The sequence below is a fragment of the Buceros rhinoceros genome, unplaced genomic scaffold, assembly GCF_000710305.1.
Source record: "Buceros rhinoceros silvestris isolate BGI_N320 unplaced genomic scaffold, ASM71030v1 scaffold28186, whole genome shotgun sequence".
Classification (NCBI taxonomy): domain Eukaryota; kingdom Metazoa; phylum Chordata; class Aves; order Bucerotiformes; family Bucerotidae; genus Buceros; species Buceros rhinoceros.
This window is the reverse complement of record NW_010419773.1, coordinates 28606-45250: the sequence shown is the minus strand read 5'-3', so window position 1 is coordinate 45250 and position 16645 is coordinate 28606. Positions and strand designations below refer to the sequence as shown.

At 38.8% G+C, this 16645-nt stretch overlaps 1 protein-coding gene across 1 annotated transcript; it reads left to right on the top strand.

The window, feature by feature from the left end:
• Positions 1 to 48: 48 nt before the first annotated feature.
• Positions 49 to 9941, top strand: LOC104496017 (glioma pathogenesis-related protein 1-like; the record flags this gene model as incomplete). The annotated part of the gene is made up of 4 exons (XM_010139076.1): positions 49 to 167; positions 1763 to 2008; positions 4478 to 4581; positions 9926 to 9941. Coding segments are annotated over 4 exons (485 nt in total), but the record flags the coding sequence as incomplete, so codon positions are not given.
• Between the last annotated feature and the right edge of the window lie 6704 nt (positions 9942 to 16645).

Sequence of the window (16645 nt, the reverse complement as noted above, 5' to 3'; positions counted from 1 at the left end):
GGTCGTGGGTGGTGGCGCTGGCCTTATTGCCGGTGCTGAGGGTGGCAGCCGGCCAGTTGGCCCCCTTACCGAGCATAACGGACAAGACCTTCATTGAGGACTGTGTGCGCGTCCACAATGAGCTCCGTGCCAAAGTCCAGCCAGCCGCCAGCAACATGCGGTACATGGTAGGGACAGTCCTGGGGGTGCATAGGGGGCTACGGAGCCCCACCCAGGGGGATGGGGCAGGGGGCCAAGGGTCGCTTGGTGGTCCCTGGGGGAGGACAGCAGGGTGGCATTGCTACTTTGTGTTCAAATATCTTCACATTGATTTGATAGGAAATACTGTAGTGAGTGGAGTGAGATGTAGGCAGGTGAGTCTAGAAACAACAGGCATGCAGTATGAGGATGTGTTAACACAGGCCACCTGAAGATGTTCACATTTCACCCTGAGGGATTTCTCCTGAGGAGGAAACAATGCTCCAGCAGCAGGCTTGATCCACAAGAGTTAGGTTCTCCATCAAAAGCAAGGATAGGAACTGTAATACCAGGGCTGAAGAGGATTTCTGGTGGCAAAGAAGGATCTTTGCTTGTCTTAACCAGAACAAATTCCATTTGAAAATTTTTGCTGCGAAGAGTTAAACAAAACTGAAGAAGATGCTAAAAAAGTGGATGTTTGATGTTTAGTCCACTTGGTACCACAAGAAGAAAATGTTGTGAGCAATGAGCTGCTAAAGGATGAGTACCCTCAGGAAGGCTTGGAAACATGCACGTACTTGGATACTGATAGCAAAGAATGCCTTTGCTTGGGTGGCTTTAAAGCCAGAATGGCAGATACGGGGGTATAACCTTGGAGATGAAGAAGCTTGTGAAAGACATTGCACCCGGTTTATTTATTATTTAATTATGAATAAATGTATGCATGTAGAAATAGGGTTAGAAAAGACTAAAGAGAGAAAACTGTATCATCTGCCTGTGGAGTTATTGCAAGATCCACACAGAGTCTATGAGTGAACTGAAATGTGTGAACACCAATAAACCTCCTAGATAGTGAACCGCAGGATCTTTTACGTAAGACATAAAACTAGGTGCTTTAATGACAGAAGAAACGTGCTGAGGAACAGTCATGACTGGAAGACAAATACCAAAGATTGTTCATGTTTAGGAATCAGAAGCTGTGTTAGCAGTGACAGACTGCAAAGAAGTGAGCTGTAGCAGAATGAGTTATTGGCTGAACATTGGCATGTTGACCTCATGAAGCCGTCTTCATAAAATGCTCCAATGTGTATTTAAAGCTTTACTGTAGGAAGAGTAAGATTTGTCCCCAAAGGCCCTCTTAAAAATATTTAAAATATTTGTGCATGTGAACCTACAGTAGCTGTGCATTTTTACTTCGAATTAATTTTTATGTACCTAATAGAAAACCTTAATCAACAACAAAAATATAGTTTCATGTTTAATTAATGTGACAGTAATTTTTTATTTGAAGGTAAAAGTGCATTTCAAACATTTTCAGTTACTAGGAAGTGCTCTTACAAAGTTAATTTTCAGCAGTAAAAGGGGAAAAAGCTTGTCTAAGGAAATCAGGTCATATTTCTGTGGTGCAATAGGAGAAGTCAATGAAAATAAAGTACAGGTACTTGCCTAAATAAGGGAAAACATTTCTTTCAGAAAGTCCAGTCTATGATATCTGTCTGTACTTTATTGCCTGATTAGTTTTATCTGATCAAGATTTGATTGTAATTTAACATTGCACAACTATTTCACCTTTCGTGTTTTGCAGACTTGGGATGCAGCTTTGGCAAAGACTGCGAGGGCATGGGCAAATAAATGCGTTTTCGAACATAACATATACTTAAGTAAGAAACATCAGAGCCATCCTAAGTTCACATCTGTTGGAGAGAATATTTGGGCTGGAAGTCATCAAGCATTCAGTGCTGCTGGTGCCATTAAATCATGGTACAGTGAGGTCAGATTCTATACTTTTGCAGTGCAGAAATGCACTAAGGTTTGCAGTCACTACACTCAGGTAAGAGTTATTTTTGGTAAAATGTCCTGCATAGTGCCTGCCAGAAGAATCAGTAAGGGCTGTAAATAATACAAAGTTGTATACATGGTTTGTAGTGACTGACAACTTACTGTCTTTTGTGATCTCAGGCAATGGCCGTACTGCCTGTTACCCCTGCACTGATTCATTCACGTCTTGTGTAATAAGCCATTCTTCTTGTCTGCAGTATTGGCCTCACTGAAAGCCTCGCTACTCATTTCAGTGTATCTATACATGAACTTTATAAAATAATAATTTCAAGTTCTTTAGCTCAAAGCCACACAGTTCTGAATTCTGTAAGTGTGGAGATGCTGTTCAAAATAATTACAGTATCTGCAGAATGTCTGTGGGTACTCCCTCACAGAAGGTTTAATAGAAGGAGAAAATCCAGCCAAAGTAAATTGTTTTCTTTACAAATCTTGTAAAAAAGGACAGGAAAAAAAAACAAACATCAACAACGAAAGAGGCAATTTGTGGTGTATTTCTGATTTCTCAGTGGTAATTCTGACAAAATTAATTCTGCTGAGAAAGTAAAGCTTTTCTCTGAACACTCGGTATTTTAAATGGATTTATTAATCTCCATGTTTTAAAAATAAGCTTTGCACTAGAACTAGTTTCATCTATGACAAACGCATTTCACTGATCTAAACCAGAAGATAACTTTCATGTCAAGTCAGATATTATCTAGAAAAAATGACTTTAATTTCTTATCTCAATATTTGAAGATGCTTTTACTGCTCTCTGTGCAAATTGCAGATGAAAATACTGTGCAGTATACTTACAGTGAAACTGTAACCAGACACAATGGTAGCTGTGAGGTTCTTCTTGAGTGGACTTTGGATTGTGGAAATGCACATGCTTCAAGTTACCAGAATCATTTACAAAACATTTTCTCTTTGGAACTCTTTGCACCTCTTTGGATGCCTTTTCTCTCACGTTTCTCCTCAAGTGTTAATTCTTGTTTCTTGCCCCTGGTTCCACCTGTAACAAAAGCAAGGCTGGAGGGTTTAAGTTTTGCCTTTTATTGGGCAGTAAATCTTTAGAAGATTAGAACTAGACAATATCTCAGGAAAGTATATTTCCTTTTCTCTCTGGCACAATTAATTATAAAGAGTTACATAGCAGGGTACTTCCTAGCATTTTAATATTTGCTGTTCAGCCTTGGCTACATAGAATTCAGGGTGGGGGTTGTATGTTTCTGCTGGGAGTGATGTTCATTTCTAAGTGTTCTTTCTCCCAATTAAGATTTCTTGCTTCTTTCTCATTACACATAGTTAAATCATATCAAAACATTAATGCATTTCAGGCACTGTTTTAGGCAGGATTGTAAAGGAAACTAATTGCTGGAAAATACAAGCAGAGTATATGGGTTAAACACCAATGAACATGTGAAAATACGTATTTCTTCAAAATGGATAAGCAAAGTCCCTGTATGATCCAGGAGCCATCGTGGTCTTGAAGGCTCAGACACAAAATTGAAGATTGGTAACATTTATAAATCATAAATAGACAGATAGGCTGTGTAGACCTGCTAAGAGAACCATGACACAGAAATCTCAAAACAGTGGAAATCTCCAAAAAGCATGTGAAACTGTTATTTAAAGGCCCGTGAAGTGCTTAGTTCTTGATCGAGGATTTGGGTAACACCACATTAAACACGGAGATTCTTTTCTAAGAAAGGTTATGTCTGCTGAACATAACTGCTTCCTGCAGTTACAGTTGAAGAGATGGAACTTCTGGGAGTGTTCAAATAAGTTTGTCAGTCTGAGACCTGTTCCCTTCGTATGGGGAGATCCAGAGAGTAATCCACAATGTCTTTAAGTATTCCAGATGTGGAATATATGATCATCCAGATGTTCTAGGTATATAATGAAACATTTTTACTTGCATTAAGTACAGTTTTGTTAGTCATGTGCAGAAAGTATAGGAAGATTCTCCAAGAAAAAACAGAGGATGCTGAGACTGTGAGAGTAAACTATCTTCTCGTAAGTATGGCAGATAACTGGCTAGTCTCACAATGAGCAGTGCTAGAGCTTGCAGACTGAAGTTTACAGTAATAGCCAGACCACTTGTAGCACACAGGAGAAACCCTTCTCACAGTCCTGAGTTATGAATGTCGAAATTAATTAAAGGAGCTGTTGACTAGTTGCCACTAATTTCCCTTTTGTTCCTTGGAATTTACCCCTTGATCATAAAGTCAGTGACACTTACTGAAAACGTTCTGTAGAAGATTCTGGAAACTTAGAGCATAGATCCCTTTATCTTGAGGGATGAATATTTAGAAGGTAATCTTAAAATTAGCAGCAATTTTAAAAAATGAATAAACAGATAAGATGTTGAAAAATTAAGATAATTTGTAGGATCCCTGAAAATAATGGAAACTTTTTAGATATTAGACTAGGTAACTGTTGATTGTAACTGTTAATTTATTTTAAAACTGTGGTTTTTTAGGTTGTTTGGGACCATTCATACAAAATTGGCTGTGCTGTTACTTTTTGTAAGAATGTTGCAGGAATACAACATGCAGCAAATTTTATTTGCAACTATTCACCAGGGTAAGTTGCTGGTTTAAATGTTAAAAAAATTAAAGCAATTGTAATAACATTTAGCTGTAAGTATATTGAGTTCTTTATTTATTAGTAGTCTTGTAAATGAAAACAGAGAAATGATGGTTGTCTAATTTAGTTATCGAGAGATCCATGAGCATTAGAACGTGTACTTGCTTAGTTTTTTAATATCTGTTAACTTTACTGGTGAATCTCATTCTGTGCCAGTCTTAATCAAACAAATCCCAAATGTCTCATGCTCCACTTCATTGATTTCTTTTTCATATGAAACAGAAGAAATGAAAAAGTTGCTGCAGGCAACTGCTATCAGAGCTGAAATTACCTCTTGCAGTTTTGTATATGTTTTTAATGCGCTTCAGCTTTTTATACTGCACTTTTTTAATACATAGAAATTACAGAAATAATAGCAAGTTGTTAAATCTTTCTGTGTAACTGAGTAAAATAAAATAACATTATCATTACTTGCCCGTTTAACAGCTGTGATTATATCAAATGTTCCTTAGGCATTAGAAAACAGTAAATGATCAATGCAAGAACAAGCTAACTGCAGCATGTGATTTTACATTTAAACTGATATTCTGAAAAAATATAGGCCCTAGCTAGTGCTGGTCTTAACTTAGGAGGAATTTGAAAACACAGAAGCAGATAATTTTAAAATAATATATTTTGTCTCATAATAATGCACAGTACATAGTCAAGCACATGCATATGCAATGTTTGTCATTTTTAAAACATGCATAGCCTGTGAGCTTGCATGACGTGTTTTTCTTCTACCAAACACGGGCCACTATTGGGGCATTCGGTTAGCCTGAAGTAAAAGTTTCATTGAGCTCTGTCCATCTCTCTCCCTGTACCCCAAAACTGGACTAGTACTTCAGTTGTTATTTTGAAAGTTGCTAGGGTATGGCACTTCACTGGTTTGTTTTTTAAATGTGAGCTAAAATACCTTCAGCTGCTAACTCAGAATATCAACTAACTAACATCAACAGCAGTCAGTAGAGCCTTGTCACTTGAGTCTTTTCTAATCTGTAACAACATGCCCTGTTGGTTTGCTGTGCTGTTCCATACATCCTGGAGAACTGGAGCTAAGCTGAATAGCTGTCTAAGGTGAGGTCTAGCATGCTGTTGTTCTTCTGTCCACTGCTTGATACCAAGGACACTACATCACCACAGAAATAATTCCTGTGAGAGTGACTTCTGCTCTCCCTCCAGAAGTTAATTTGTGCCTTTTTTTCCCATTCCTTATGCCTTCTCAATGGGGCAGCACTCTACAGCCTAGGTGTTAACTGATTTGTAAATAGACAGACAAATAGGTAGGTAGATTTACTTACTTGTAATAACAAGATAAGGCCTCTCAGAGAAAAAGGCAAGGCCTCTCATCTCTGGATCTGTGGCTGAGAGTACTATCAGTCTTCTGAAAGAGAACTTCACAGTGGATTATGAACTGAGTGAAGTCATAGCGTAATTATCACTTACAGTGGAAGCCTTTGATACCAAGAAAGACTTGCTGAATTGCAGCTCAGGCAACATCTGTAGGTTCTTTGTATTGCATTCCCACAATGGTAACACGCACAGTCACCAAGCGGGTATGCTTTCACGCCCTTATGAGGCATTATGATCTGGCCAGAACTTCTAGAAGTAATGCTTTGTCCTTTGGTCTTTCTTGTTCTGGATTCTGAGACCCTTTTTAAGGTAACCATGTAGGCTGCTGCTTGGAATCACCCAAGCTGTGAATATATATATGCACAGTCACCCAAAAGATGTGTTACTTAACCTGTACCTATTTAGTTTATATATATATATGTGTCCTGGTTTGAGTTAGAACAGAACTCATTCTGTTCAGTGATTTCACTTTTCAGCTCAGTCTCTTCTCACTAACTGCACTTTGTGAAGTTAATGGCATATTTTTGCAGACAGTGTCTGCTTCTAGAAGTGATAATGCTTGATGTTTATAGTCACTACCAGGTTTGGTGTGCAGAAAGGCTTTTGCTTATACTTGTCCTGTGCTCCACATCGGGGTGCAGTAAATGAGAGGCTGCACCTGCAGGGAGGAGTGGACAGGAGGACAGGTGACCCTATACTGACCAACAAGGTGTTCCATCCCATAGATGTCATGTTCAGTGTAAAGCTGAGGGATAACAAGGGTCAAACTCTCTTCTTCAGTAGCTGGTGTCCAAGGAGGATTCTGTCTGCATGGATTGATCCCAGTCCATGCATTCCTGAATCCAGTTCCAGAATCCAGATCTGGTTCCTGTTTGCTGCTGAGTCTAATCTGGGCCTTCCCCAGTGCCTGCCTACAGCATCAGCAGTGACAGTGATGTGATTGCTGTCGGGGGGTTGGGTTCAGTATTGGTTTTGTATATATTTGTATATATTCTATTTTGTTGTTTACTGTTTTTATTATTTTTATTAAAACAGTTTTAGTTTTCCAATCCATAAGTCTCTCTCTGTTGTGCCCTTTCTCTTCCCCCTTGGGAAGGGAGAGGGGTTAATAGCATCTGTCATTCGTCTAGTGGCTGGCGCAGCCCCAACCCATGACAATATATATTAACAACTTTCTTTCCGGCTCTTCTTGACAAATTCAAAACTTATGATTAATTCTTGGGATCTGAAGATCCCCATTCAATTTTACTCTGCCCAGACTGCATGTCAGGGCATGTGGTTGCAATGTGCCACCATAGATTCTGCTGGGATAAAACTCAGGCCAACAGTATACTTGTGGGTGAATGTGTATAAAAGACATTTCAAGAAAGAACAGTAGCAAGTAAGTTGCAAGTAATCTCTTGTGGTGTTCTTCTTCCACCATCTTGTACAACAACATTATGCCAACCTTTGGGTCTGGATGTCTGGTTGGTAGCTCTTGTTTATAAATATAGATTACACAGGGTGTAAATACAGAATCCTGAAAAATTTATCACAGGTCTTGGTGCAAATCATCTCCTTTGAGGAGTGCCCACTGTGGAGCTGAATACAGTAACAAACAAACCTAACTATAACAGTCCACAGTGCTTTGAGGGGACTAAATCTGCTCCTGTGTTCCCAGGCTTAGGCTGTGAAACACAGCATTGCTTGATCTCTTGAGTGGATGCAGCATGGACTGGATACTGCGTTTCCCTTTACCTAGTAGTATAGTGTAGGCAGCCAGGATGATGGTATCTGTATTGTCATTTTCAGCAGCTCTACACTTAGGGAGCCTTTCTGAGCATGTGCAGAGGTAAGTACTGCAGCTGTTCTTCATACTTAAACACTCTGGCTCCGCTTGGTTGAGGTGCTTAAGTGTGTGAGCATCCCACTGTCTTCACTAAGACTGCATGCTTAGACATTTGCATTTTGTGGAATGAAGGTCTTGTTTCTCAAGGTTATAATTCAACAGTAAGTATCTTAGAAGATTTCTTCTTTTGCTAAATGCAGAAGTGCATCAGATTTAAAATTTTCCACTCTAAAATCTTCATTTTTCCTCAGTTAAAACCAAGCTCCATCCAGAACACTGTGTTTTAGATTGGCCACATGCCAATGTAAAATTTGAATTAAAAGCCCGACTCTTTTCCCATAAGAAAAATAGTAGCTTTTAAAGATTCTTTTCTTCCACAGGAACAGAACAATGAAAATGAAAAGAAGGAAAATTATTCTGATGTTTTTAAGGAATAGTCAGCAATTTATTGTATTTTCAGTGCATTTACTTCAAAAAAAATGATTTAAGGTATTTAACAAATCATTTAAAGTTCTGTATGAAACTTTTCTTTTTTCTTTGTAGAGGTAATTTTCCAAGAAGACCATATATAGAAGGAAAAGCATGTGGTAATTGTTCAAAAGGGGACACCTGTGAAAATAAACTGTGTAGTAAGTAAAAGCAAATGTAAAATGCAGTATGTAAAAGGAAATAATACAACCACCTACTTGATAAAGACTGTTGCAAGCTTTGTTTTACTCATTGATGGTTCTCACTTAGGTCCAATTCACAATCCATTTAAAATTATTCTTAAGGCCATTTACATTAAGGAAACAAACAAATAGATCATGTTTTACAGAGTCTGGGCCTCAGTGATCATTATGAAGTCTTTGTTTGATTATAGACAGATATAATTCCTTTTTGTAGTTAGATGTATTATTGTTTCTGTTGCACTCTGATACTCTGCTGACTTCATTTACCATACGAAAGAAATCAGCATATAGCTACACACATTTGAAAGTATCATTTAGCAGCAACTCTTCAGTAGTTTCTTAGGCCTTCAGAAACTACAAACCTACTTTTCAGTTGTATGTAGACTAAAATAAATTGCGGCTACTGAGTCTGTTGTGACTATTTTGCTCAGCTGCAGCAAAATTACATTCAAGCATCAGTATAGCTGATGCTTATACACTCTGTAAGCAGTCACAGTAACTGTTTGGTCTGTAATTCATATTAGAGTTATGACAGAAATTGTTCACAGAGGCACATTGTCTTTCTCACCTGGTTATGTCTGTGGGAAAAGGGACTGCATACTGATTTAATTCTCTAGCTATAAAGTGTTTTCCCCATGGCGAATAGAATTAATTCCTTCAACAGGGTAATTCTTTTAACTCTTCTCTTGTCAAGAAAATTAGAATCATTAATTGCTAAGTATGCATCGTGTTTTGATGGAGTGAAACCTCAAGAGACAGTAGGTCATCTCTCTTTAGAAAGTCCTGTACCTGACAACTCCCACCTACTGGGAAGTCACAAGTTAGAAGCTTCCTGTGGCTAAAGTTAGGACATTTGTTTCTAAGTTTCATTTAATAAACTGTGAGTAAGACTTGTGGTTTCTGTTTAGCAGTTAGTTATTATATTTGCTCAGTATACAGGTAAGTATAGCTTTAAAAACATTCAGCAATCCTGTAGCAGACACCGCTGGAAAACAGATACAAGGAATACCAGGTTATACTTGATTCCAGGATTAAGTCCTGCTTGGAAAACAATCTGTCTCCCATTCTCATCCATAAAAGTTAATTTGATAGTATTTACTAACTGATCTGTATATTCTGAATATTAAACAGTATTTATAATTTTGAGAAAGACAAAGCGGAGAGGTTTCAAACTGAAAATAAAGCAGCTGTATAATATGTCCCTCTCTCCATCCATGTCATTGTTATAAATAGTAATAGCTTTATGGAGACATTAATATTATGATGTATTGGTTTTAGTTTTAATCAAAACATTTTACCTTTTGTTTTATTTCTAACACTGATTCTCAGAGTTTTTCAAATTCTGCTGACTGTAAATCTGGTGAGTTTGTTTCAGCTAGCTAGTAAAGATTTAAGGAGAGAGAAATTGTGTCTGGCCGATAAAACTGTTTCTTTTTTCCCCTTTTTCCAGGAAATCCAGAGCGTGATAAAATTATCGGTATGTGTTACAATTTTGCACTGCTACGTATATTCCTCATATATACTTTAAATGTATGTACCCCCAATAAATCTTATATTTATATGCTTATTTATAGATTATTCAAGATGGAACCCCCCTTGGGAGGTCAGCACTGCATGCGATGAGGCTTGTCTCTCTCTTGTAGTTTTGAGAGCAACGCTGCTGTTTCTTGCTTTTGTAATTGTTTGTCTTGCCAAAAACTACTTTACAAACACCAATGTGTCCACCTAACTGGATCTGAAATACTTACTACCTTCTGAAGATGAACTAAGCAAGAAAAATCGTACCGACATGACTTTAAAAACAACTTTCTTCAACAATAATTTTGTTGCTATTATTTTATGCTCCTTAGAGAAAACTAACATACCAAAGAAGTGAAGTTATATGTGGGTAAAACCCATATTGGGGAAATATTAAGCTACCTGGTAAATATTTAAGTACTGATAAGGTTTGGAGTCTTATTTTTAGTGAGCAAATTTCCCAAAAGCGTGACGTACTCTGTTCCTGGAATTCAAGGAGAAAAGTATGTGTCAGTTAAACAACTGTTATGATTCATCCTAAACCAATATTTGAAATCACAATTGCTTAATTTAGATGACAAGAGAAAGCTAACATCATAGTATGTACTCAGTCCTCTTACCTAAAGGGACAGAATGTTCTGAATAAAATATATGAAGTAAGATAGTTATAGAAAGATAGTTCTTTAGATGTGTTGATGTTTGTGAAGTTAGTACAACTTGGTAGTATTTGTGAGCTAATGCATTTGTTATTGCTCATTCGAAATGTGAAGCTTTAGATTTATTATTGAGTATTTTGTTCCTAACTCGCAGTAATGCTTGTCCTGAATTTTAAGTTTTTTAATTCCTTGTTTTAACGTGTACTGTTATTTATAGCTTATTTTTTGGTTTGTAATTGTTCTAAAGTTTTAATAATAAAATTTCTTTATTTTATCTTGACACTTGATCAAGTCCATTTAATCAACACAGATTTTACTCTTTAATATCAAAGACATTAAGTCCTTTATTAATATGCTTTACTTTCACTTTCTCCAAAAGACAGATGGAATTTATACAAGAATCTGAATTTTTTTTTTTAGCAGTATAACAAACTAGACTTTTTCCTGATTGTAGCTTAGTCTTTTCTAGTGAATGCAAATATGACTAGGTAATGTTTCACCATTATTGTAAAATGAACAAACAAAAAACCCTACCAATTCTGCTATTTTCTTAAGCTCAAATCGAGTTCTGAGCATTAAAGGAAGCTTCTGTGAGTTCAGCTTTAGGAACTAGTTTGTCTTATGCTTTCTCTGTGTATGATTGACAAAATTTAAGTCTAAAACATTCCAATTTTTTCTCTAAATCTATACTGATAATTTCATTGATTATATTAAAAATAACATTATAAGTCTCAGGGAAAATAAGGTAGACTTTTATTGTAGTTTAATGTAAAATCAGGCATGCACTAGCTACTTCTGTAAGTTTTCTGTTCTAAAATACAGAACAGAATTTCCAAATGCAACCTCTGTTATTTAAAACTTGGATTGCATTCTCAAATCTAGAAGTCTAATACTATATGCCTGTATAGGTGGCTTCTACATAGAATATTGTGCAGTATGAAAGTTCCTGAGCAGCAGCTACTCCCATGGGTTTTACATGGAGTTTGCTGATATTCATCATCTCTGAAGATAAAGTCATTATTTAGATGACACATTAAGGTTGAAAAACTTGCTCCAGAACTACATTTCAGATGTTTGTAAGGAAAAAAAGTTTCTTTAGTGCCTGAAATATAACATTTATTTATTTATTTATTTATTGCATTGCAGTAAAGCTCACTCGTTTTAAAATATTAATATTGTGCATAGTTTTAGGATGTGGCTTTTTTACAAACAAACCCCCCATTTTCATTTAGTTATTAAAACATAACTTTTCCTATTTGCAGCTGTGATGTAGCCCAGGAGAAATGCATACCTAATATAGTAATTCCTATCCCTGTCATTTAGTAACTACGTTACAGTTAGGACTGTAACAATCAGAGAATGCCTTGGAGAGAAGACAAAGCTTAAAAAGAGCTCTGCAGTCTCCCAGAGCTTTAGAAAAACCTCAGTTCCTACTGGCCATATTTGTGCCAGGCTGACAGTAGGCCTTTCATCTGAGACATAGTTTTAGTGAGCTAAGCAGTATGGAATTTGCAACACTGAGTGATGCGCAGATAGTGATACCATCACATCCTGTTTCAATAAAGGAAGTAGTTTTCCATCCATGAAAGTATTTTTTCATTCTTTTTTCCTAAACTAGTTTCCTGTCCTTAGCGTTGATTCTTAAAAAACAGTTTGCCCCATTCCCCAATTTGGTGTCTTTGGGAGGAAATCTATGCATGCCCCAAGATCTCGTTTTTAAAATAGCATGGATATGGACTTTAATGACTTGCTGTATCTTCTCTCAGGAGATTCCTGAGTATTACTCTGTAATATTCAATAGTCTGGTAGCAGTTCTTGAACTTTTACACTTCTATACTGCTACCGTGCACCAACCACCTCTGGTGTTATCCTGTGAAAAGAAGCTTAGGATGGACAGCAGATAAGCCTTCTTATTTTTCAATGCCTTCAATTTAAAAAGAAAGAAACAAATGTGACAAATTATATTAATTTAAGTTCAAGGAATTTAAATCATGTATGATGGGCAAGAGAGATAACCAGAGATCCTGTCCACCTAGGCATGTACTTGTTCTCTATAATAAGCTACCTGTATCTATGTTGTTGAGGTCATGCTAAAGCTTTGTCTCCATCTCAAGAAGAGCCACATACCTGGTTGCACAGGACCATGTCCAGATGGCTTCAGAATTTTTCCAAGGATTGAGGCTCCACAGCCTCCCTGGGCAACCTGTGACGGTGCTTGGTCACCATTGCACAATTTTGTGCCCATTGCTTTTTTGTTCTGTCAGTGGGCACCACTGGAAAGAGCCTCGCTCTTGCCTTCTGTACACCCTTGCTTCAGGTGTCCATGTGTTTCAAGAGACTGATGTCTTCCACAGCATTATCACTGCTATCCATCTTCCCTTCACATCTTTAGCAGAGCTATCACTGAAGGGAGGAGCCAGCCTTTCACACTGCGTTTATCCTGTGGGAATGAAACAGGCTGTCCTTGAGGGGCAAAGTAAGTGTGATGGCTGGCAGGAGCTGGGCACCAAAGGGGAAAGGACACCTACCTTCCTCAGTGCTTTGGTCCACACGATATCCCAGTGCTTTGTTGGGAGAGCGCAGCAAGCAGTGCGGTGTCACTTTGCTCAGTTAGGCGAAAGGGTGTAATTGCAGTAAGCAGCACTGTAGAAATTCCCCTAACCAAACTACAGTGAAACTACCTGCGGTGTAACCACATACTTATGGCCTCCCCTGTTAATTGCGAGGCTGTTTACAGCCTCATTATTACAAAAATAATTGCAACATTTTTTTTTACCTTTTAGTAAATACAAAATAATTCTTGTGGAAATCCAGCACCACCACCACCATCCTTTCATTTAATCTGTTTTCTGCCCTGAGGTGAGACTGTGTTGTAGAAGCAGCAGTGCATGTCAGAATATTAGTTTATTCACAGGTCTGGAAGGCCAAGTGATCTTGCAGCTGCCTTTTCCCATGGAGAGAACAAGAAACCCCAGCAGATCCACCCCTCTTTGTTCAGCTGAACCTGTAAGTCAAGGATGAACAAATTCTCTCCCCAGTGCAAGTAGCAATACTCTGTGGGGAAGTTGATGATTTGTGGATGAAAATAAATATAATTTTACAGATTCCCATGATTTTTCTAATAGACTGTAACTCACCAGCCTTTAGTCCTTTGACTGAATTGTACATTAGGGAAACTGTCCTTGAACAGGCAGAGGTCACCCGCATTGAGGCCATGTTGCTGAAAACGCAGCTGCGCTGGGCAGGGCACGTCTCCAGGATGGCGGATCACCGCCTCCCCAAGATTGTGTTCTACGGTGAACTCGCCACCGGCTGCCGCAAGAGAAGAGCTCCAAAGAGGAGATATAAGGACTCCCTAAAACAATCCCTCAGCCTTGGCCATATTGACCACCATCAGTGGTCCACCCTGGCCTCCAATCAGGAGATTTGGAGACACACCATACATAACGCTGCTGTCTCCTTTGAGAGCACGCGTAGAATCAGTCTCGAGGAGAAAAGACAGCACAGAAAGAACCGTGCCTCGACTATACCCCCCAAGCAGACCTTCCAGTGTGCTCTTTGCAACCGGTCTTGCCTATCCCGCATTGGCCTTTTCAGCCATCAGCGCGCTTGCAGTAAGCGTGGGTAAAGCCCTTCCCAAATCTTTGTTCGTGAAGCAAAGCCATGATGATGACATTAGGGAAAAGCTAAGAATCTGAGGTCTTATGCTTCCAGCCATTTTAAACTGAAGGCAAGGGTGAGAAGTGAGAAAGGGGTGGGGTTGTAAACATGGGGATTTTTTCAAAATCATTGGGCTGTACAGATTTTTGTCCAAATAATTTTCATTAAATTTCACTTGAGATCTGTGCAGGGACAGGCAGTGCTTGTATTGTCCAGACAAATATAATATGATATCCAAATCCCAAAGCTTAATTTTCATCTGTTTTACAGGATCCACTGATTAATACTGGCAGAGTATTACAACTCTCTTTTTTGTGAAGACATAGGTTATAGATGGTTGAGGGCAGGCTGGACTTCAGCTTTAATTATAGACAGAATCACTAGATGGAGCCAGTCATCTCTGCCAGACGGTGACTGACAACCTGAACTATCCTGGATATGCCAAAATTTCCTGCTTCATAAAGATCTCAGTTCAGCTTCCAAGCACAGAATTTCAGCTGCATGCACATGGAACAACTGCAAGATCACTGCACCGCTAAATTAATGGTGCCGTTTTAGTGTAGTGATAATTTCTGTGCAAATTTCAGTCAGTTGTAATATAATCATGGTTTTACATTAAGTCCAGCTGACCAAAGGCTTTAGATTATCATAGATTCCATGGGCATCATTAGAAAAGAAAAAGAAAGATAAAACATACTTACTTTCTAGTTTCAAGGTAATATTCCACTGGAGAAAGAATAACTGGCAGTAAACTGAACTCAGTTGGCTCTGATTTAGAAAAGTGAAAAGTTCACTTTCAAGTGAACACTGCAGTGCACAGGCCTTCTATGTTCAGTTTAGAAGCAGGGGAGAGGACCATTCACCGTAATGATCTAAACTGTCATAATCTGATCTAAGGATCATTCTGTTACCTGGTTTCCACACATACGTCATACTATGGCAGCTGGATGGTACCTCATGGGCTTCAGGAGTGAATATGGTGGATTGGAAGGTGCTGCCAGGAGACACCAACCTCTGTTCTCTGGTAGGAGAGAACAGAAGAAACCTCCCTCTGAGGATCCCCCTCATGATCCCAGCCTAACCAGCAGTCCCCAACGTCAGCAACAGACCATCCTCCTGACTGTTTTAAAATGTACCACCACAGCTGAGGGCACTGTCATCTTCACCAGTGCCCACACAGTTTCTGGGATAGATCATGATGGCAGAAGAAAACAGAAACTCTGTCTGCTGGACAAAGGACCTTGATGCTGTTAGTGGTACACTAGGAGGCAGAGTCAACAGGTGGATCTCGTAATGTAGGTGAGGTCATGACCATCACATACATGTTCTGGAGGCAGATGGAGCCACAGCCAACCACTGACAGAGGAACAGGTAAAGTGGTTAGAGCTAAAAGCCAATGGCTGGGCTGCAAGTATGACTACTGCCTTGGACTGGGGTTGTGTCAGGGTGGGTGCTTCACCTCTTACTTCTCTTTACTGGCCAAGGGAGATCAGAGTGTGAGATGAATTGGTAGCATCTTTTCATCAGGTACATGACAGGACCAAAAATGTCTTGGATCCAGCTTGCTCTGCCCACAGAGAAAGGTAATGCCCAGTCTCCTCCTACTGACCACTTTGGCTTGGTCTTTTTTTAACAAATAATTTATTAGATGAAAAATTTGTGATCTTACTGCGAGGATTTCAAAGCACAGGAAGCTACTGTAAAAGAAAAGGGGAAGAAAAGATAACACTTGTTCAGTTCCCTCTCTGTCCAGCCCTCCTGTGCCTCTGAGGGCTGTGTTAAGCCTGTCCAACAAGAATAATTGGAGGTGTCTTTTTTGTTTCTTTCCCAAAATATCCAGAACATCAGGAACTCTTCCCCAACATTGTTGCTGCAGCTGCTCGTACCTTCGTGAAACTGGTCAACTAATCATGGCAGGGCTAAGAGGGTGGTGTGGAGTGCTAGTAATGCACAGACATCCATAAACACATACACACAGAGAAATATTTAATTATATGCTTCCCATTAATTGCCTAGATAGGTATAGATGTATTGCTGTGGGAGGGCTGTGGCTTCTTCAGCCTATCTGAATTAGGTGTACAGATTGTTACAAGACTCTGAAGAAAATCAAGGGTATTATTTAAGAGGGAAAAACCATCATGCAAACAAAGGCAACAACACCAGAATGGTAACTTCCTCAAGTGTCAGCAGGATAAGGCCTGACTTGCAAAAGTGAGCAGGGAACTTTAAATGTTGTTTACAATCCACAACATGTTTTCTCTGTGAACCTACCTAAATCTGAGTTGCAAGACCTTAGCCCTTAAAACACAGGTTGTTCTTACACTCTCGCATACTTT